We start from the raw sequence: 23,485 nt of genomic DNA, 5'->3' as shown, positions 1-23,485 counted from the left end.
CAAAGTACTGGAGTTTCAGCTTTAGCATCATTCCTTCCAAAGAAATCCCAGGGCTGATCTCCTTCAGAAGGGACTGGTTGGATCTCCTTGCAGTCCAAGGGACTCTCAAGAGTCTTCTCCAACACCACAGTTCAAAAGCATCAATTCTTCCGGGCTCAGCTTTCTTCACAGTCCAACTCTCACATCCATACATGACCACAGGAAAAACCATAGCCTTGACTAGACGGACCTTTGTTGGCAAAGTAATGTCTCTGCTTTTGAATATGTTATCTAGGTTGGTCATAACTTCCCTTCTTTGTGACCCCATGGACTGTAGCCCACCAGGCTCCTCTGTCCATGGGATTCTCCAGGCAAGAATACTGGAGTGGGTGGGGTCTGTAGCCCCATGGGATTCTCCAGGCAAGGGTACTGGAGTAGGTTGCTATTTCCTTCTCCAAGGAATCTTCCCAACCTAGGGATTGAACCCAGGTCTCCCGCATTGCGGGCAGACGCTTTAACCTCTGAGCCACCAGAGAAGGCGCTAATAGCAAAGAATCCTGCCAAACAGGAGACCTAAGAGACGCGGGTTTGATCTCTGGGTGGAGACGATCCCCTGAAGGAGGAAATGGCAACCCACTCCAGTATTCTTGCCTACAGAATCTCATTGACAGCGAAGCCTGGCGGGCTACAGCACATACGGTCGCAAAGAGTCAGACACGACTGAAGCGACTGAGCACCCAGGAACTGCTGTACTAAGAACTAAGATCATTTAACTTCAGAGATCCATAAAAAGGAGGAAGTATACTCGTGAGGAGCTGCCAAATTCATCATTTTGGTTTTATACTATTTTTATGTGAACCTTAGGATCTGAAACGGCGGAGGAGGAGCTTTGTCTGTGGGGCCCGGGTGCAGCTCCCCGTCGCCAGTCCTAGCCACCTTTCTCGTAACTGAAACCACAGCAACCCAGAAACCTCATCTTTAAAGGGGTGGGGAGGGTTCCGCCTCCCGCCCAACCAGCCGTCTTCAACGCCAACGGCCCTTTCCCTGTACATTCTTCCAATCAAATGGCCCCAGGGTGGGGCTTGAAGGGTAGAGCCAACCGAAACGCTTCTATTTCCTTTGGGCCCGCCCTCCCCTATTTCCGATTGGCAGGTTTCAAACCCACGGGAGCCAATGAGAGCGGACGCAAGCGCGGCGCTCCGGCTTTCTCTCCAGGCGCGGCCTTTGAAGAAAAACTGTCGTTTGAGAATCATGGTGCGGCCTGGACTCTCCGCCGCCGCGGGTGAGTATGACCTCCAGCAGCTGTCTTACGGGCGGGGACGAAGGGAGGCCCCCGAGTGAGCGGAAGTGACCCGATCGCTTGCCTGCCTGCCTCTGTCTCCCCGTGGGCGTTTTTGGTTCTGCGGGGGCTGACCCAAGCCCACGCTCCAGGCCTCGGTGAGAAAACGGGGCTGGGGGGCTGGGAGGCTGTGCGCGGGGCCACGCCTCCAGGCACCTTCCCAAAGAGTCCCGCAGCAGCTCTGCAAAAAGCTGTCATTGTCACCTCGTTTGGGTAAAGAACCGAGGGTCCTTGCCCGAGATCGCACAACCAGTGGAAAGCCGAGCGCTCTCGCGGCCTAGATTTGGCTTCAGGCAGAGCCGGGGTGTGGCCCTCGGGGTAACGCCGCCCGCCCGAGCGGGCTGTGACAGCTGTCAAGGCGGGTCTCACCCAGACGCGGAGGTCTTCTTGCAGCACACGCGCCCTGGAGGCTGATGGGTTAAATCTGCATCGATGCTGAAGGTCCTGGGCTCCCTGACTTTCCTAAATGTGTCTGGAGCCCTTTGTTGACTTTTTAAATATTCCTGCTCAGATACCTGTCACCTGCTCCAAAATGCACAGTTTTGTTAATTTCTGCAATAACACCTGTTGATTGTTTCCAGGGCCCAAGCACTGCCCTAGGCATTTTACACAACAGCCCTTAAAAATGGGCATTTCTGCCCCATTTTACCTGCTCAGCAACAGCAAGGTTTGCTAACTGGCTAGACATCATAGAACTGGGATTCCAGCCACATCTCTCAGCTCCATCAGCCCTCTCAACACAGCTGTCTCCTGGGGAAAGATCAGAACCAGATATCAAAACACAGCTGTTATTTTTGTTTGGCCGATAAAGCATGTCTGACCCTTTGAGACCCCATGGACTGCAGCACACCAAGCTTCCCTGTCCTTCACTGTCTCCTGGACTTTGCTCAAACTCAAGTCTATTGAGTCGATGTTGCCATCCAGCCATCTGGTCCTCTGTCATCCCGTTCTCCTCCTGCCTTTAATCTTTCCCAGCATCAGGGTCTTTTCCAGTGAGTTGGTTCTTTGCAACAGGCGACCAGAGTATTGGAGCTTCAGCTTCAGCATCAGTCCTTCCAGTGATTATTCAGGGTTGATTTCCCTTAGAATTGACTGGTTTGACCTCCTTGATGTCCAAGAGACTCCCAAGGGTCTTTTTCACACCACAACCATCTTAATTTTAGCCTTTTCCAATGACCCGCTCCCCTCACTCAGTTCCTGCCTCTGGACTCCCATAGTTCTTTCTTTGACCTGCTTTTATCACCACTACCAGGATGAAACTTCTCAAAGAGAGAAATATTAACTTTTCATCCCCTCACAGGTGGCTTGCTTAGAAAGAAAGTCACTGTATGGATAGATGTTTGTGATGAACCTCCAGCCTAGCCTATTTTGTCCTTAGTTCCAAAAGAAAGGGTTTGTGGGCAAAAATCATCATTCCTGTCAGAAGGGATTAATAAAGCCCTGAACTCACCAGCTCAGGTGGGCCAGTAATAGCATTTCTTCATGCAAAGCTTGATAGGTTGTAGCTGAAAACAGTGGATACGAGCAAGGGCTCTGGGTTGAATAAACCTGGTTTCAAAATCTGGCTTTGTATACCATTTTGTTGTTGTTGTTTAATTGCTAAGTCATGTCGGACTCTTGCCACCCCATGGACTGTAGCCCACCAGGCTCCTCTGTCCGTAGGATTTCCCAGGCAAGAATACTGGAGTGGGTTGCCATTTCCTTCTCCAGGGGATCCTCCTGACCCAGGGATCAAACCAGGATCTCCTGCACTGGCAGGCAGATTCTTTACTGCTTGAGCCACCAGGAAATTCCCTGTATAGCATTTATCCATGTTTAAATTTCAGACTGTAAAATACCTTATAGGATTTTTGTGCAGATTAAAGGAAGTAATGTAAGTGTAAAGAGCTTAGCATAGAATGAGACATATGAATTTTATTGTCAATGTTGATGTGAACCTGGAGGCAAGTCTGTAAGGCTAGGGACTTTAAAACATTATGGTCCAACACCAAAGTCAATACAGAAAAGTGCCTTCTTTTGGAATATAAGTAAGCTTGTTAAAATCTTGAGCTAAAATTCTGTTGTTTGCTTGCCTGTTTTGCAGAAGAGCGGCAGAGAAAGCTGCAGGAGTACCTAGCAGCCAAGGGAAAACTGAAGTGCCAAAACACCAAGTGAGTCTATTTCCCACAGTTATGCAAGTCCTGCTGCCCTGGTTGCTAATGGCAATTTAAAGCTCTGCCAAAACATAGCCCTTTTGTTTGCAGTCTGCTCAGACTGCATTAGGATCCTAGGATTATTCAAAAAGGGCATTTTGGTGCAGGTGTGATAAAAATGTTGGCAAAGATTAAAAGCAGTATTATTGTGAGTCTCCCAAGGTGAGAGAGAAGGGTCTACAGTAGCACCTACAATGCTGGAAGCTTCTCCCATCTCTGCTTTGTTTGCTAGGAGAGGGATGGTCCTGGTCCTGGTGCTGCTTTCTAAAATGAAAACCAGTTATATAATCCATCCACTGTGAACTGCACATCCCCATCCTCTAGCCTGAGAATGTGCTTGGGTATTCCTCTTAGCACTGACTGTGGAGGTGAACAGAGTATGACGGCCTCACTTTTCTCTTTTGTTGACATCTTGTCATCTCAATGGTGTCACCACGCTTACCTTAGCACTGATATGTTTTTTTCCCCAACGTGTTGCTAAATTTTTAGTTGAAAACAAATTTTTACAAACTAAGTTAGCTTTCAGCCTTTGTTTTAGCTTCTTTTTACTTTGAGTTTTTCATCTTGTTTATAGTTTCCCTTGCAGTGCCAGAGCTTTTAAGGTTAGTTAGGTCCCATTTGTTTATTTTTATTTCCATTACTTCAGGAGGTGGGTCAAAAAGGATCTTGTTGAAATTTATGTAAAAGAGTATTCTGCCTGTGTTTTCCTCTAAGTTTATTAGTTTCTGGCCTTAAATTTAGATCTTTAATCCAATTTGAGTTTTTTTCTTTTTTTGGCTGAGCCATATGGCATATGGGATCTTAGTTCCCCCAACCAAGAATCGTACTCATGCCCCCTGCATTGGAAGCGCAGAGTTTTAACCAATGGACTGCCGAGGAAGTCCCTTTGAGTTTATTTTTGTGTGTAGTGTTAGGAAGTGTTCTAATTTCATTCTTTTACATGTAGTTGTCCAGTTTTCCTGGTACCACTTAATAAAGAGGCTGTCTTTTTCTCCATTGTATATTCTTGCCTTCTTTTACTTTGAGTTTTTACTTGACTTGATTTCCTTGATTAAATAAATAAACTTAATTCATTTATTCAACAATTTACTTAATACCTATAATGTATCAATCCCTCTTGGTTCTAGAGATAAGGTGCTTACCAAAACAAAGCAGTCCCTGCCCTCCTGGGATGTGCATCCAAGACCAGAGAAACAAACATCAAGTCCTGATCAAAGTTCCTGTTTGGCAGTTTATGATCCGTGAAGTTTGAATCTAAATTCTCCTCTACTTTTCTTTTTTTTTTTTTAATTTTTCTGTCTCACTAGCTAGTTTTCATGTGTGCCTCTATGTTCTTTTATTTATATCGCTTTCCTCACCTAAAAATTAACTAGTTGAAGACACTTAAAAAACAAGCAAGTTTTTTTAAGTTGAAGTGTAGCTGATTTAATACAAATGAATTTATTTGCAAAACAGACTCATAGAAAACAAACATGTGTTTTAAAGAAGCACTTATTTGGCATTGAATCTCTAGTGACTGGCACATTGCATTGTTCAGAGAATGATGTTTAAATGAGTAAGACTATGCAGATATGAAGAAAACATATTTTATTAATATTGTTAGAATGTTGTATCTATGTATAGGACATCTATGAAAGGATCACAGAAAAAAAATAGGTAAGAGTGGTCATGGTCACCAAGGAGTGGAATAATAGGACTAAGGAAAGGTTGATAAGGAGACTTTTTATTAATTTTAATTTTTGAATTTTTTACCACATGGAAATGCTAATGATTTAAAATTATAACCATAATATTTTTTAATATTTTTAATCACTGTATTCCCAAGCCTTGCTGATTCTTCTGTACTAAGAATTAATCTTATTTCATCTTTTTTAGGCCTTACCTAAAAGCCAAGAATAATTGCCCAAATCCTCCACCTTCTAAATCTGTAAGTAGAAATTAGTCTTTGCCCTTAATGCCAAGTGGGTCTGGTTACACATTCACGAAACTTACATAGTAATTATTCATCATTTAACCAAACCAAAAGCAGAAAGTCGTAGCTCTAGCACTGACATATCTTTCCCTAGATAGTCAATAAATCTCTGACAAATTCTCCCTTCTAAGTAATCACTTTCAGTGTGGATGCTGTAGAATCCTCAGTGGCCTGTTTCTGTTTTTTACCATATTAATTCTAAACACCCCTCCCTAGTTTTCAGTTTTCTGCTACCTAGTCCTCCCTTTCTTACCCAAAATTAAGTCACATGACTGAAGTATTTACTTATGAATAATGTAGAATCTAACCTTAAAACCCTGTCCTAACTTCACAGATATGACTCACTTTCTACTGAGATTTGATGCTTATTCAGAGTTGTCTCACAGTATGTCAGGCCTGCCAGCATCTCCCACCACTCCATACCGCTAATCTCCAGGATGAGACAGTGTTCCTTGAGTGACACTCTGACCTTTCAAAGGCAGTGTTGTTTTAAGAGAATTAGTGTAGCAATACAAAGTACAAGGAAGGGACTTCCCTGGTGATCCAGTGGTTAAGACTCAGCACTTCCACTGCTGGGTACACGAGTTCGATCCCTAGTCAGGGAACTAAGATCCCACTTGCCTCTCAATACAACCAAAACAAAAAAAACAAACGAACTTATGAGGAGGAACTCAGGAGGTACCCTAACATAAGTTTATTATGTTTGTATCTTTCTGGAATTCCAGGAAGGATACATCATTGGGACACCGTGAGCACTCAGCAAGTACTTGTTTATTTTGTTAAACAGCAATTTTTGTGTGTTCACTGCAGATCTGCAGAATTCTATTAGAATTCTATTAATTCTAATGTATTTCTAATAGGAACTCAAGTTATAAAAGTCATCTGTTAGTGAATCTTTGTTTTGTCAAGTCAATTTTCTTAAGTTATCAACAAAATAACTAGTTGTTGTTTTTTTTTACTTTAAAAACAATGGACTAATGTTTTTAGCTTTAATTTATTTGTATTTTTAGACTATTGGACCCAAAAAAGATGTTACCAACCATGTTGCCTTGCCTGTCAAAACTACAAGATCCATCAACATTAAACTGCAATCCAGACCTGCCAATATCACCAGGTCCCAGAGGCCAAAGTTGGAGCCACCAAAACTAGGCAAAAGGCTCACTTCAGAAAGTGTTTCTTCTAACCCAAACGGTAAGCCTCCTGGCAATAGTCAACAGCTGCGTGGATTTGGATCGTCCACTGATGGAAAACAGCCAAGAAAAACCATGGGATCACTTAATATACAGAAACTGAAAACTACAAAGCAGCATGTAACAGATCAAAGAACTGCTAAAGGTACAGACCCTGTGGACAATACCCATGTTGAAAATGAATCCCTGGGTGGCTGTCTAAAAGAGATGAATAAAGAGAACTTGCCCCAAGACTTACCAAACTCGGAAAGGAAGCCAAATCCTGAATCCTGGACCATAAATAAGCCCCAAACTAATCAAACCAAAAGCAGTTTGGCTTCTACTAGAGAAGTCTTGGACAAAAGCTCAGTGAACAGTGCTGCTCTGAAAGAGGGAGTTATTAAACCATTTGTTGAAGAAACACAAATCAGTGTTCCACCAGGGAAGTCTCAGAAACTCTCTAGAGTAGCAGACCTTATAAGACCAGGGGGAAAACCCCCCAAAACCCTCCCTTCTCACTTTGTCCAGACACTTAATAGGACTCAAGCCACAAAGAAAACAGTGGTTAAGGACATAAAGTCTATAAAGGTTAATAGAAGTAAGTATGAAAGACCAAATGAAGCTAAGTTACAGTCATACACTGTTACTGAGCAGAAAGTAAAACACAGCAAACCCAGTACACACCCCAGTGTGCTTCAAGGAGGGTGTAACCACAGACATCCAAACATTAAGCAAGATCATAAACCCACTCAGGCTTGTTGTAGACCTCAGACATCATATGCACTGCAGAAATCAAAAGCCATAAGCCAAAGGCCAAATTTGACTGTTGGCAGCTTTAACTCGGTCATTCCAAGCACCCCTAGCATAAGAGCAAATGGAGCCACTGGGAATAAATGCAACAACAGTTGTCAACAAAGAGCGCGGACTCTGGACTCCAAGTTCAAAAGCGCTCCTCCCCAGAAATGTTTTCTAAACAAGACAGCTCCCCGGACTCAAGCTGGTGGCCCAACCATAAGTGGAAGAGGAGTCCCGAATGGGGCCCAAACTAATCCATGTAAGAAGATCGCGGCAGAGGATCGAAGGTACTTTATTTTAATTCCATACTTTTGCAAATTAAGATGGCTAGGCAAATTGACTATCAGGAGTGCTAAAGTCAGGAAATGGGTCATAAATAATGGCTCCTGGGTAATTTTTAGCTATAACTCTTAAAAATTCAAAGCAGATATTAAGACTTGATAGAACTGGGTGGAGATTGTACTCTGTAATCTTCTGTATGCTTGAAATAATTTATTTTTTAGTTTTCTTTTAATTTTTTTTTAAAGAAATTCAAGCAAAATAGTTGACCAAGAAGTAGGGGTTGCAGAGGTAGATTATTCATGCAGGAAGTGCCTGCCCCACAGGGACAGAACAGAGGCAGGGTGGGAGCAGCCAGAGTAGTGAACTTGCATAGATAGGAAGTGCAGAGATGGTAATCCCTCATCAAGCCAACTAGTGTGTAAAGCCAGAAAGGTTATCAGGGAAGAAGGAGCAGGCAACTTCTATGAGTCTGAGCAGGCCAAGTTTTGGAAAGTGAACTGAAGCAGAGAGAATTAAGCAGTTCACATAGAGTTCAGATGGTAGAAATCAGGACCTCAGGCATTAACATAGGTGATGCTTGAAACTGAGCCAAAGGACTTCATACACTTTCTGCACAGGACCATATATGTTCTCACGATGTGGTGAACATCCCAGGAGAAGCACCTCGGTATACTTGCTTCAGTAGAAAATAAGGAGATTCCTGACAAGGGCGAAAGGACCACATAAAATACGATGGTAGCTAAAAGGTGTAGCAGAGTGAAGTGAGGGCAGGATTTATTTTCTGATACAGCCCTGAACACAACTGATAAGCTCTCTGCCCCCTGAAGAAAGAGAAAATAAACAACTTGATTCAGGGTGAGGTGATTGAGAGAGGGAGGCCGGGATGACTTTTTTAGATAGAAAGGTCGGGGGAGGTACTTTCAACAGTGACAACTGGGCTGAAAAAGGACAGTGACCAGAAGAAAGACAAGTCTTAACAGAGAGAAAACTGAATGCAGAGACCTGGAGCTGGTGAACGAGGAGGCCAGGGTCCCTACCCTGGAGCTCACAGTCTAGACCACATAACCTACAGTGGATCATAAGATAGTCTGATTACAATTGGCCAGCGTTGATGACCAAAAGAGAAGGAGTCTGTAGAGGGAATAGATCTTCACTCATTCCTGTGGTGTTCCTTCAGCACCTACAATGTGTCAGGAACTGAGAGATATAGTGGTGTGCACACAGTCGCAGTCTACTCTTAGGGAACGGTTTTTTTCTGGTGTGTATATGGAAAGTACTAGAATAACAAATCTATGGCTTTCTAGTCCTGGGAATGAGTTGACTTTAGAAAAGGCAAATTCTAAGAGTGTTAATAGTTGTTGATTTTCTGGCAAAAGCAAAATAAGGACAGCAAACAGATCCGTGATTGCTGGAGGCTGGACGTGGGTAGCATGGCTGACCACCAAGAAACATCAGGGAATCTTTAAGGGTGTTATATCTTGATTGTAATCATGGTGACATGATATTCATGCATTTGTTGACACGCACAGAACTGTGTGCCAGAAAAGGTGAATTTTACAGCAATCAAACACTTACTGTGTTCCAAACACCGTGCTAGGCACTAGGCCATCCAAGGTTTCCATCTTCACAGACCTTGCATTCCAGTGCAGAAGATATTAATAGAAAATCAACACATTGATTAAATAAGATTAATTACAGAAAATTACCTCTTCAAGGAGGTATCATTTGAGTAGAGGACCAAAGATTGATAATACAAGGCCCTGAGACAGGAATGAGTTTGGGTCAGGTGATTGGAAGGAAGCCAGGGCTCCTGGATGGCAGGGGGTGAGCAGGAGAGTGGTGAGACGTGAGTCTGGAGTAGGCAGGGGGCACATTGCTCTGCGGCTCTGGCCATGGAGAACATTTTGAATTTTATACCAAGAGCCATGAGAAGTTCCTGGCAGTGACTCTGGTTTATGTTGTAAAGATCACCAGCAGCTGTGCACAGGATAAATTGGAAAAGGATTAGAGTGGAAGCAAGGAGGTGACTTAGGAGGCTTGCTGCAGCACTCCAGGCAGACGGTAATGGTGCACTGGACCAATGGTAGCAGTGGGGACAGAAGCAGTACTGACCACACGATGACGTGTCAGATGCGAGGAAAGAAGGGGCTACTCACGACATCTCCTGGATTTAGGCCCTAGCAGCTGGGTAAGTGGGGATAGTATTTACCAATGTAGGGAAGGCTCTGGGAAAGGATTTAGAGATGAAAATAAAGAGCTTTGTTTTGGACGATATTAAATTTTAAATACCTGCCAGACATCAAACAACAGATATCAATTAGGCAGAGGGTTTTACAAAGTTTGGGGCCCTAGGGAATGATCTGGGCTGAAATGTACATTTGTGAGTCATGAAAGTGCAGTTGTGATTTAGAGAAGCAGAAGAGCCTACACTCAGATGCTTGGGTCCTCGTGTTTTGGTGCCACCCCCAAGAGTGGACTGCCTCAAAGCAGGAGTGCAGAGTGGGAACAGTATGGGGAGGGTGCAGCCTAGGACTTGGTGCCATCAGAGACTAGCTACCTAAGAAAAGAGCCCTGAAATTATTGCCCTTGTTAGGGGAAGCAGGGGTCCTGTAACATGAGGAGAGGCTTAAGAAACTGGGCCAAGTGGGTTGCTTTGAGTGGCCAAGACCCTACTGAGGGCAGAATATAGGTTTGGTACATCTGGTTGAGTGGCAGATACAGAGCTTATGAGAAGAGAAATGGAGTGCTGAGTTAGTGATCGTGAAGATGGAGGGATGTCTTAAGAAAGCAACTGTCAGAAGTAGCATACAGGTGAAATAAAAATTTTCAGGGAATAATATTAAAGAATAATCAGGGAATTATTGAGATAGTGAAGGACACGGAAGCCTGGCATGCTGCAGTCTGGGTCGCAAAGAGTCAGACATGACTTAGCGACTGAATAACAATCAGGAAGTTAAGAAATTTGAAGATGGAGATGCTAACCACATGTTGTAATCCTAGTACTCCATCTGGCATCTACCTTCTGAAGGGTGGGAGCAACCAGTGCCTCCGTAGCAATTAGTAAATTGTTTTCAAAACATTCTCCCGACTTTGCAGTTGAAGGTGTGCAGTGCTAATCTATGCTCATCGTATGTTAGAATCTTATCCAGGTACCAGAAAAAAACCTTAAACCTGTTCCCTGTTTTAATTGTATAACAGGAAACAGTTGGAAGAATGGCGGAAATCTAAGGGGAAAATCTATAAACGGCCTCCTATGGAGCTTAAAACAAAAAGGAAAATAATAGAGGAAATGAATATTTCATTCTGGAAGAGTATGGAAAAAGAAGAGGAAGAAAAGAAAGCACAACTTGAACTGTCCAATAAAATTAACAACACTCTGACAGAATGTCTGCAGCTCATTGAAAGGGTGAGTGAGAACGATAATCTTCCAAAGCTTTGCCAAGTCTTAAGGTTTTTAAACACTTTTCTTAAGTATAGTTTCAGGGAGACAACCTCTGTCTAAGCAGAAATTTAGCTACTCCTTTTAATAGGGAGGAGTGATAGTAATAATAATAATGATACATATTTAGATAATGGCTCCTGGTATGCCAGGTACTGTTCTAAGCACTTCACTTATATTATCTCATATAATTATCATAACAACTAGTACTATATTCACTTTATAAATGAAGCTGAGGCCCAGAGAAGTTGGGAAATTAACCCAAGCAGTCTGGATCCAGAATGATCCAAAAGGAACTTTGCCTTCTTTGTGTATCAAGGTCCAAAGAGTTCACATTTGACATTTGGAGGTGAAGCTATAGTCAAAAGGCAAGGCCTAGCCTCCAAACTTGGCTTTGGTCTTATCCTTCAGGTTTGACTAGGTAATGTTTCATATCAGTCAAGAGTCAAGTCAGGAAAACAGAAACACAAGCAATCTCAGTAGAAAGAATGTAATATGAAAATCACTTTCACAGTGTTTTATGTGAGTTTCCTGGAAGCAGACCGTACAAGGAGAATTTGTGTGGAAGTAGTTTACTAGGAAGAGGCTCCAGGGGACAACTGGAAGGGGATTTGGGGATGTGGGACCAGGAGGAGAAAGAGGGCAGGCAAGGCATGGTCTCAAGCAGAGTTCATGGAGAGTCGCTGCGTCACAGTCCCACCTGGGAGCTGCAGAGACAGTGCCGGTCTCATCTCTCAGAGCTGTCCTGATCGGGGCAAGGAAACTGTGGCATTAGTCATTCCATGGTCATTGATTAATGGCTGCCCTTGGGGATCAAAAATGCCCAGTCCCTTCTGACTCTATGGACACATTACAAAGAGGCACAGATGCTGCCTGTAAAGTACTTTGTGAGCCTGTGTGCACAGAAATGATAAAGGAATCATCAAAGGAGATAGGGGTGCCGCACACAGAACGGACAGCAGAAATGAATCTCAGGTAACAGTGGCAATAACTGCAGGAAGCAGCTAGCAGCATCCACTGGGTCTAGGGGAACAAAGAGAGGTTGGAGATGTCAGAACCTAGAAGCTGGGAGAGACAAACCCTGGTGTAAATGGGACTCCAACTCTAAGGATGCTGGCACCACAGGAGCTGCAGGAGGGGCCTACGGGGCTGGGATTCAGACCTGGAGAAAAGGATGCTAACTACCCAGTTGGGGCTTTTGCCTCTGAAGGAGCACAGTGAGACAGGATCCGTGCATGCCAGGGTGAAAAAGGTAGAGGCTAGAACCAACTGCTGCTGCCAGAGTGAAGAGCCTGGGGTGATGAAAGCAAACGAAAAAGAGGAAGTCCCCTCTCTTCTCCAGCCTGCAGCCTTCCTCTACTGCCCCACACTGGCTGAGCCCATCAAGGAACTGCTGTCAAAACAAAGTGATTTATAGACTTACAGAATTCTGTATCACAAAGCAGAGGATAAAAGGTGGGTTTAGAGCTAAGACACTGAAGCTCAATAACTGACACATTCTCATTTGTTGCTAGTTTGACATTTCCATTTTGAGGTCTTCAACCCAGAAGTTACCTTAGAAGAGTATTTTAACTTCCAGATAGGTAGTTGGTTTTGTTGGTATCTGGTTTTTTTGTTTGTTTTTGTTTTTCTGGCTACCTGTCTGTCAGTTTTTAATTATACTGCATTGTGGTTGGTGAATGTAGCCTATATGTGTTCTGCTTTATGGAATTTGTTGAAATTTTCTTTCTGATCTTAATGTCTGATCAGCCTTGGTGAATGTTCCAAAAGTGTTTGAAAAGTGTATGTATTCTCTGCTGAATAGAAAATTCTACATGGATATCCATTAGATCAAACTTAGAAATTTTAAATAGCACGATTATTTTTTTGTTCGTTTACTTGCTTTTTTTTGCTCTCTGAAAAAAATATACCAAAGTCTTTTACTAGCACTGTGATTTCATAATGTCACTTTGTCTTTCTATCAATGTTTACTTTCTATTTTTCAAAGTTATGTTGTTAAGTGCATAAAGATTCATGACTTGCTCTGATTTTTCTATCTGATATTAATCTTGCCACACCTGCTTTGTTGTTGTTACAATCTTTCCCTATCTCTCTATTTTTAAAGGTATGTCTCATATGAATACATAGTTTAATTTCTCTAACAAAATATGGAAAACTCTCTGCTTTTAAAAAGTGCATTTAGCCCATGTACATTTATTATAATTACATATATGTTTAACTTTATTTAAACATATATGTAATTACATATATGTTTAATTTTATTTAGTAACTCAATTTACATGCAGTATTTTTTGGTTTATTTTTCTTCATGTCTTTGTTTGATCCAGTTTTCATTTCATAAAAAAAGCATATAATTTGAAATCACAAAAGAAAGTGCTAAGTATGAGTTCAAACATGGTGTGCAGTTATATATCATATTCTTCTTGTGGCTATTTTTGTTTCAAGTCTTCCAGTTGAATTCTAAAGTTCATTCACTAATAACTTCATGGTTTTTGAATGGTAAACTTTCTGAGTTGTTATGCTTATAAAAATGTCATCATTTCATCCTCATGTTGGATTCATAGTTTGGGGGAAATGTCTAAATTCAGATGGTTTTTCCTGGAAGATTTGAAAGTTACTGTTTCATTTTCTTTCTTGCATCTGGAATTGTTGATTTAGTAAAGTCTCGTGTCAGTCTTTCATTCTTCTGTAGGTAATCTTGTTTTTTTTTCCCCCCTCTCTGGAAGAATTTAAGATTTTCTTTTTATCCTTGGTTTTCTTAGTATAGGTCTTTTTTCATCCATCTTGCTTAGCTCTCTGGGGACCTTGCAGTCTGAACATTTGTTTCTCTGTTCAATCCTTGGGAATTTTCTTCTATAACTGCAATGCATGTTCAGCTTTGTTCTTTCTGTGTCTTTGAAGAAATTCTGTTACGTGGATATTGGAATATATCCAATATAGATGTATCTAATAAATATATCCAATATAGAGTATACATGTGTCCTCCAGAACTCTTTTATATACTTCATTTCTTTGTTCTGTTTCACTGGGTTCTGGAAGAATTCCACAGCTGGATTTTTCAGCTCACTGATTATTCTTCAACAGTGCCACTGTTCTGCCCATCTATTGATTCTTTTTCATAACATTGATTCTAGTTTTATGATGGCAGTATTTTATCACTCTGAAGATATTGACTGCAACACTCTTAAAATTTATTCCTCTTTGTGCCCTCAGCTCTTTGCAGCAGTGTTCATTCTTCTAGTTGTTGCATTTTATGCCTCTTTCATGCAGTGTTGGTTTCCTCAGAAATTAGTGACTCTTGACTGTGAGCTTACCCCTGTGTCTTTCCCATGTCAGGAAGAGTAGGAGGTGCTACTTGGTTCAGTGTGCCACTACCTGGATTTCTGAGCATAGTAGCTCCCATTTTCCTTCTAGTCCATGTCACTGCGCTGCTCTCAGTACAAGGCAGAAAGGGTCCAAACCTATGAAGCCATTATAAAGTTCCTTTGTATGTGGTGTAACCTTCCTTATATATACCTGCAAAGAGTTGGACACGACTGAATGACTCACACACACACACACACATATACGTGCATGGATGCCCAACACATACATATGTACACCCATGACCCTTTCACACCTATGCATCCTTATGCTTCTGTTAGTTAAGCAGAAATTCTGGTCACTATTCAATGTTCACGTTGTTATGACTATGTAAAAAGTACATGGAAGGTTGATTACTCTAGGGTTTGGTTAGGTTTTGGGTTTACATAAACAGGTAGAACAATTTCTTACTTTGAGCTATGATAAACATTTTTCTATTTGGTCTCTTAAAATTTAATCATCAGTGCAAAAACTCCTCAAAACTATTTAAATAGGTTCATTTTATTATCTAAACTACTTCAGTAAAATTGAATATTTTTAATTAAAAAAACCACTTATCAGACTGATTTCTGCATACCTACTATGGTAAGTATTAGGAGATGTGAAAATAACAGCAAGTAACAATTACCTCTGGGTACTTTTCTTTTTTCCAGGGTGTACTTTCTAATGAAGTATTTGCCATTTTGTCCAGTATTCCTGAGGCTGAAAAATTTGCTAAATTTTGGATCTGCAAAGCAAAGTTGTTGGCAAGCAAAGGCACCTTTGATGTTATTGGGCTCTACGAAGAGGCCATTAGAAATGGGGCCACAGTAAGTATCTGTCTTAAATGGGTGACTTCTTAAAACTCCTCTTTCATATGAGTTCTCTGTTTGCAAAATGGCAGTTATATAATGTAATGTTAAAGGTTCTAATTTACTTCATAAAGTTATATGCAAAATATGAAGTACAATATGTCCTTCATGAACATTTTAATTAAAATATTTATTTTCTAGAAATTAGTGTCACATGTAAACAAATAGAGTCACTTTCTTGTCAAGTGAATCAGTTCAGTTCAGTCATTCAGTCATGTCTGACCTTTGCGACCCCATGAATCACAGCACGCCAGGCCTCCCTGTCCATCACTAACTCCCGGAGTCTACCCAAACCCATGTCCATTGAGTCGGTGATGCCATCTAGCCATCTCATCCTCTGTCGTCCCCTTCTCCTCCTGGCCCCAATCCTTCCCAGAATTAGGGTCTTTTCCAATGAGTCAACTCTTTGCATGAGGTGGCCAAAGTATTGGAGTTTCAGCTTCAACATCAGTCCTTCCAATGAACACCCAGAACTTATCTACTTTAGGATGGACTGGTTGGATCTCCTTGCAGTCAAAGGGACTCTCAAGAGTCTTCTCCAACACCACAGTTCAAAAGCATCAATTCTTCAGAGCTCAGCTTTCTTCACTGTCCAACTCTCACATCCATACATGACTACTGGAAAAACCATAGCCTTGACTAGACGGACCTTTGTTGGCAAAGTAATGTCTCTGCTTTTGAACATGCTATCTAGGTTGGTCATAACTTTCCTTCCAAGGAGTAAGTGTCTTTTAATTTCATGGCTGCAGTCACCATCTGCAGTGATTTTGGAGCCCCAAAAAATAAAGTCTGACACTGTTTCCACTGTTTCCCCATCTATTTCCCATGAAGTGATGGGACCAGATGCCATGATTTTAGTTTTCTGAATATTGAGCTTTAAGCCAACTTTTTCACTCTCCTCCTTCACTTTCATAAAGAGGCTTTTTATTCCTCTTCACTTTCTGCCATAAGGGTGGTGTCAAGTGAATATGTCTCACTTAAAACTCATTGCAGAAATGTGCACTTATGGAAAGCAATAGCATAGAAAATTATAGTATAACATCAATATCCAATACTTAGAAATCCAATACTCATGCTATGCTATGCTAAGTCACTTCAGTCGTGTCCAACTCTGTGTGACCCCATAGACAGCAGCCCACCAGGCTCCCCCGTCCCTGGGATTCTCCAGGCAAGAACACTGGAGTGGGTTGCCATTTCCTTCTCCAATGCATGAAAGTGAAAAGAGAAAGTGAAGTCGCTCAGTCGTGTCCGACTCTTCGAGACCCCATGGACTGCAGCCTACCAGGCTACTCCTCCATGGGATTTTCCAGGCAAGAGTACTGGAGTGGGGTGCCATTGCCTTCTCCTCCAATACTCATACCTCACCATAAAGAACCTAAAAAATATATTAAACCCAACACATCAATATCCATAGATCAATCATTCAGAGCCATTTCATGAAATAACTTGTAATTCTAAAACCTAATAAAACCACTGTCTCTATATAATTTAACAAAGACTGCATCAAATAGTTTTAAAACTCTTTTCCCTATAATATGTAAATAGGTGAGAAGTATATACTGATCCATGTAGTACATACTATGGTTACTTTGCCTTCTAAGTATGGTTTTCTAATTTTCCTGAAATTATTTTCTTGTTTTCCCTTTGCTTAGTATTTCCAAACTCTTCTATAATTATCTATACTTTTCAATACTTTCAAAACATTACATTCTGTTGATTTCTTCTCCTCAGGTTATTCTTCTTTTTTTGGCGGGGGTGGGGGGGTGGTGGTGCTATGCTAGGTCTTCACTGTTGCACTGCCGGGCTTTCTCTGGTTGTGGTGAGTGGCCAACTGGTGGTTCTTCACCCCCATCTTTATCAGTTGTCATTCTGGGATCTCCTTTCACCAGAACTATCAAGTTACCTTTTCTTCCTGTACTGCCTGATTCTTTTCCAATGCTTTTTCTTCTCTCATCTACTTTTTTTTGAAGGTTGTATTCTCTATTATTCATTAGAGGCTTTACTCAGATGCTGGTGAAACTGGACCATTTGTATGTGTATGAAGTAGGTTTTAAAAACTTATTAAAAACTCTGGTCACAGATGAGGCTTTACCATAGAGTGATCTGGCTGAGTCAGCTGATTGAGGAACCCCCTCTAAGATCTAAGAAAGATCTAAGAGATCTTTCTTCTAAGGCTGGTCATATTCTCTGAAGAAGGCTCATTTATCCTCCTTCCCGAGAACCAGGAATCAGGCTACCAATTCCCCTTTATTGGAGAAAAGGGAGCTGGGAGTCTCAACCTTCAGCATGGAAACTTCCATTTATCCCTTTTTTCAACAGACACTCCCACCCTCAGTCTTGCATGATATCATCCGGAGACTTGGAGCATATGTGCCTGGTGCCCTGTTGGGATGAAGGTGGGCGGGACAGAGCCACCAGTCTGCATGGAGTTCAGGGATACAGGGTGGATTTGGAGGTCTAATGATTTTTATTGACTGACTGGCCAAACCACCAGCTTTGGGGATCTTCCCTGACCAGGATGGAATCCAGGCCTGGCAGTGAAAGCACCAAGTCCTAATCCCTGGACTGCCAGGCAGTTCCCAGGTGTGACTGCTTTTTGACAGATGCTCTAGAGCCCTCCAGCAATTCCTGAGCCTTTCAGAGGCTTTGAGGTTGAATCAGATTCTTTCTCAGCCAAACTGCCAGCATAGAATTTGACTCTTTCGTTGGTCAAGCTGGCTACCTCTTCCTTCTACATTCTTATTGCTATTTCTTCTATTCTCTGTGGCTATTGCCTCCTTTTAACCCCTTTTTAAAATCATTTCAGAAGAGTTTCAAGAGGGATTAGGCATATTTGTGTACTCAGTCTATCATCTTTAACTAGAAGCTTGTGAAAATATACACTTAATGAGTATTTTATATAGTTAAGATGCTTTGCAATGTATTTTGTACATTTATTCCCATTTCCTTAAGCATTTAGCTCTTAAGTATTTTAGCTTTTGTAAAAATGTATAGACAGCTTTGCTTTTATGCTCTATTTTCAGTTTATATCTGTTATTTATTTGATATAGGGTCCCGGGTCAGGAAGACCAGCCTCCAAATACTGTGTTCCTATGAGAAAGTATAGTTCGTTTGTGATGTTCTGTTTCATGGCATCATTTACATACTTTAAAAAGGAAGGGGGGGAAAAAAGGAAGACTATCTCAGATAATTTTATCAGAAAATTACTTTTCTGTGATAGATTTTAGTTTAGTGTTTTTTATATTACATTACCAAATAAAAGAATTAAAGGAAAAGCTGGCGGGAAATTGTCTAAAATGCTAACTAAAGGTTATATGTAGATGATGGGATTATGGGTAGTTTTCCCTTTTAACTTTGACCTATTGTTCAGTTGTCTGTATGGACATATATGACTTTCATGATGAAAACAAAAATTCAGTTAAGACAACACTGAAAACATATCAATTTTCTGTATAGCTTAGTTATATATCTTTGGGTTAGAGTCTTTATATGGGAATACGTCTTTGACGGGATCATGTTAGTCAATAAGAAACCTAATTTGATTTAAAGAAATTTTATTATAGACAACTTTCCATAAATTCATCACTTCATTAAAGTCAAGCATGCCAGCATTTAACCAGTATTTTTTCTCTTCCTTTATTTTTCCTATAAAGCTAAAACTGAAGCCTTTTAATTAGACAAGAGATTAAAAAGGGAAACATTCTTGTTATAAAAAGTCTATTTGATGTTAAACAACATCATAAATTCCTTGGATCATTTTTTCCATGAATGTTTTTAATATATCATTCATGTATTTTCTTCCTTCTAGCCAATACAAGAGTTGCGGGAAGTTGTCCTTAATATTTTGCAAGACCGAAACAGAACCACAGAAGGTACTGCTATTTTGTATTTAAACTCATTCCCTCAAGCTACTCACGTAAAGGTCACTGAAGAACACAAATAGGGAAAGAATTATAAGTTCCTGAAATGCCTCTCACTTCTTGGTTTCCCTGGTGTGGACCTTTCAGCTTTCATCATCAGCTGATTGATTTCTGTTATTACAAGTAAATATACTGCTCCAACACCAAACAAAGGTTCCCACCAGAGCATCCTAGACCACGGTGACTTGCTTCCCTGGAGAGAAGACAAGAGGCTCTTTACCAGGAGAGACTGAGCCAGAGAGGAGAGGTGCTTTAGTTTAAGTTATGTGTTTAATTTTTACATGCCCACCAACCCGGATACATCCAAATTCATGTTCTACCTTTATAACATAGCCATTTCAGGAATCATTTCACATAGTTCATTCACCATTCCTGTTATTGGCCAAAACATTTAGAGAACCCTTATGAAAAATATGCCAAATAAAGCGAGTGGCACATTATATATATTTGTGATATGATCAGGGTTGGGGGGAAGACACCTTGAGAAAATGAAATGCATTACTTATATAATCTTAAAAGGTGACAAATCTTTTTCCATTAAGAGTAGATTGAACTTTGGGGAACCAAAGTTCAATCAAGCCATGTAGAATTATAGCCAACTAACCCATTACTTTTAGGAATAAGTTGTAGTATATATATACTCAATGATACTCTTACTGAGAATGATGCTACAATTCAGATATTTATTTATAATATATGGCAGTGTTCTTTAAAGGATTAAAAAAGAGAGAGAGAGACAGGAATTCATGCCTTTTCCACATGTTGGCCTCTCTTGGGGTCTCAGCCTCCAGCCACAGTATGTCTCAGTCAAATTTCCTTCCCTTCATCTTGGTTGCTGTGGTGGTTAGGCTATGATGCACATTGTGTTAACACAAGACATTTACACCTACATCCAAGGTGAGAGCCATATGGTCATCCCTGGGTTGGAGGGGATCAGAAGGTCAAGTGGGTTAACCCTAATGAGTTAGGAGAATTGCCCCAAGGTGTGGAATGAGGGGAAGAGGTCAATGGTTAGTCACTAGGGGAGCTCCCTCAAGAGTGAGTAAGAGACTGGGGATGCATTCAGAATGTTGAAAGGGTAGCAGGGATCTATTCTCACAGGCCCAAAGGTTGTGTGGAGGACTGGTTAGGAGGAGGCTTAATGCAGCAGGGTGTTACTACAAGGCTTAGTGGGAAAAACTAGTTGTAAGTCCCACTCTAAATCACTTACTCTTTATTTAGCATATGGAATCCATAAGGATCACTAAGAAGTCATGGAGATATTCCTGTTTCACTGTATTGATTTTTTTTAGCTTCAATATTAAATTGCTAAGTCTTTCCTTTTGATCTTATATACATAGGAATGACCTCTAACTCCTTAGTTGCTGAAACTAACATAACATCAATAGAAGAGCTGGCCAAGAAGACGGAATCTGGGGCATCTTGCCTTTCCCCAAAAGAGAGTGAACAGATGTCAGTAACACCCCAAATAACAAAGTCAGAACAGGATGGTCATCCTGGTATCAAATTACAGATCGCCCCAATCCCTCGGTAAGCACACTGTAAAGCTTTTGTGTTCGCAGGTCTAAATTAAATCCAATTGTCAGCTTCTCCTCTGAAGATCCGGAATACCAGCAGATTAGTGATATGAATACTTCCTGCCTCATATGAGGACTAGGTGATCTAATCAATCTTTGGTGCCAAGGGGAAGAGGGGGAGGGGAGGGGTGGAGCCCATGCCAGGGAGACAGTCCTTTGTACACACACCCACCTCCCCCACCCCTCGACCACAGCACCTCCAAGGAGATCTGACCTTCCTGTGAGGAAGGAGTGGCCAGACTCAGGAGGGATGTTGGAGAGGAGTCACCCCTTCCTCCTGAAATCAGTCCTCCCCCTTCACCTTCATTTGTCCTGCAATGGCAGATCCCATCCACCTTTCCTGGGGGTCAGGAGTGGGGGTGCTGCACTAATTGCTAAGCAAGGGCAACCTCTGGAGCTATGGGAAGGAAGGGGCCATGGATAACCTGTAAGAACAAGGAGGGCGGTCAGGACTGTACTAGTTAGAGGCTGCTCATCTATCACTTGCTCATGTATCAAGTGTTTGGTTCTAAAACAAGTGGAAGTTTAAGACAGAATCCATAATAATTTAAGGAACTGTGTCAGGGTATCAATGTCATTCATTGTTCATGCTCTTGAAAGGAAAATTTCAAACAAAAGCACCAAGACCACAGTTCTTTGTCTTACTTTCCTGGGGAGCACAGCTGGGCTTCTTCCACTCTAAACACCTCTCTCAGATGTATCATTTCCCCACTATACTCCGCTTATGGGTGGGTGAAGTTAAGCTGCTGATGTGAAAGCCACCTCTCACTGGCTCGGGAATTTTTAGGAGCATTTTCAGCAGACTGGCTATGAGTTTTATAAGACTAATGTAATCTGTGATTTTGTATCCTGTGGCCAGGATTCACTCCATGGAAAGTCTCAGCAGCTTATCTTTCAGGCTGTTATAGGAATGCATTAAAGCCTTTACCAGGAAGATGCCCAATTTGCTCCAGTCTCCATCTGTGGTTTGGTCCACCATCTTCAAAGATGTTTTTGGATTTTACTGTCAAAGCTAGAAAGTGTCTTTAAATTCTTTAGTCCAGCCTTTTTTGGTGTTAGGCCCAATTTCCCCAAAGGATGTCAACTCTGTGGAAGTTCATGGAATAAACAAACACCAACTGCCAAGTAGTTGACTTCAAACAAAACCACACTTAGCACTTCATTCAATGAAATCCCTCTGCTGACACCATCTGAGAACAGATGGTGGAGTCCACCCAGTTCATTCTAACATTCAGGGAACGTCCATCTTAGGATGAGAGCTGCCCTAGACACATCTCTTGTATCAGCCAACGTTGAAATTCTCTCATGTTTTATTAGAGAATAAGAAGAAAATAATAAGTAGAATTTTGAAAGGAGTTACAGGGTTTTAAATGCACCTCTTGCTCTCTTAGGATAAATGGGATGCCAGAGGTGCAGGACATGAAGCTGATCACACCCGTGAGGCGTTCAGCCAGGATTGAACGAGCCGTGTCCCGCTACCCGGAAATGCTGCAGGAACATGACCTCGTGGTGGCTTCTCTCAACGAGCTCTTAGAAGTGGAAGAGACTGAGTGCTTTATATTCCGCAAAAATGAGGCTTTGCCTGTAACATTAGGGTTTCCAGTCTCTGAATCATAATTTCTCAGTGCTTTCTTTTTTAAGAGACATTTCAGAGCCTCCATGAGACAAGAAATGCACTTACCCAGGTGACCTGGGAGAAACTGTATAATAGAGAGGCATTGTGGATGCAGGCCATGGGCCCCTGGAACTTGAAAAGTAATTCATCAGGACCGACTCTCAAATTTTATATCCTTGCAGGAAAGTCTGGTTTATTTAAGACTGGAGTTGGCCACAGTTTTACAGCATACATATATTTCCAACTTTTGAAAATTAATTTATCCCACAAGTACAGAAAATTTTTGAATTTTATTGACCTAGCTTAATCCCACCATAGTTACTTTTTATATCAGGAAGTCAGATCCACAATACAATAAACTTTCCTTCCTGCATCCACCCTAGCAGAGAGGGCAGGTCCTCGCACCCTGAAAGACCTGAGCGTAGACACTGGCCATCCCCACTTAGATGGAATGTAACCCACCATCTGGTCAAATGCCCTCATTTAGCTGATGAGTTTACACCAGCCGTGCCTTGGCTCAGAGATCACAAATGACTTTTCTGTGTGATCTTTGACTTCCCTCACAGATCCCTGGAGATGAGGGGTAATTCCCATCCTCTCTGTGCCTTGTTTCCTATAATGATACACAATCCTGAATTGGGGTGGTCATTAAGCTTTTTATATTCAAACCTAGTTTACATTTATTATTCAGAAATGCTTCAGATAAAAGCAAAAGGGAGTAGCAGAGAGCAGTAGGGAGAGGACCCTTGCCTCTTCAGTTCTATGCTCTGTAGGGAACATCTGGCCTGAGAAGACCACCTAAGCCCCAGAGACTCCCCATTTGCCTTTCCCAATCAGAATCAGTGTAAATATAATGTATAGAAGGACCTAGTCGATGTATTTTAGATTTGTTTTCTTAATATTTATATTATCTTAAAAAATTAACCTTTGTTCACTCCTGCTTATTTATCTTATTTATTACAGAAAACTGTGATGGTAGCTTGGCCTAGAGA

General features: G+C 41.5%; 1 protein-coding gene across 2 annotated transcripts; it reads left to right on the top strand.

Moving 5' to 3' along the window:
• Positions 1-1,164: 1,164 nt before the first annotated feature.
• On the top strand, positions 1,165-23,417 carry CKAP2L (cytoskeleton associated protein 2 like). 2 transcript variants are annotated; one of them, XM_019970251.2, is made up of 9 exons: positions 1,165-1,261; positions 3,402-3,468; positions 5,386-5,437; positions 6,493-7,733; positions 10,927-11,134; positions 15,184-15,339; positions 19,190-19,253; positions 20,642-20,831; positions 22,270-23,417. In XM_019970251.2, exons 1-9 carry the CDS (start codon positions 1,231-1,233, stop codon positions 22,493-22,495), a joined length of 2,235 nt encoding a protein of 744 aa, XP_019825810.2. In that variant the 5' UTR covers positions 1,165-1,230; the 3' UTR covers positions 22,496-23,417. The 2 variants fall into 2 exon arrangements, with proteins under 2 accessions (XP_019825810.2, XP_019825811.2); XM_019970252.2 differs by lacking the exon at positions 5,386-5,437 and having other exon boundaries at positions 1,223-1,261.
• The last annotated feature ends 68 nt before the right edge of the window (positions 23,418-23,485 follow it).

The sequence above is a fragment of the Bos indicus genome, chromosome 11 (assembly GCF_029378745.1).
Source record: "Bos indicus isolate NIAB-ARS_2022 breed Sahiwal x Tharparkar chromosome 11, NIAB-ARS_B.indTharparkar_mat_pri_1.0, whole genome shotgun sequence".
NCBI lineage: Eukaryota > Metazoa > Chordata > Mammalia > Artiodactyla > Bovidae > Bos > Bos indicus.
This window is presented reverse-complemented; position numbering and strand designations above follow the sequence as displayed.

What these genes read in the sequence shown, in the direction of transcription:
- CKAP2L (XM_019970251.2), top strand. Translation starts at nt 1,231, where the DNA reads ATGGTGCGGCCTGGACTCTCCGCCGCCGCGG. An exon ending in ATCCTCCACCTTCTAAATCT is followed by an intron (nt 5,438 to 6,492) that starts GTAAGTAGAAAT and finishes TTGTATTTTTAG; the next exon opens with ACTATTGGACCCAAAAAAGA. An exon ending in CCATTAGAAATGGGGCCACA is followed by an intron (nt 15,340 to 19,189) that starts GTAAGTATCTGT and finishes TCTTCCTTCTAG; the next exon opens with CCAATACAAGAGTTGCGGGA.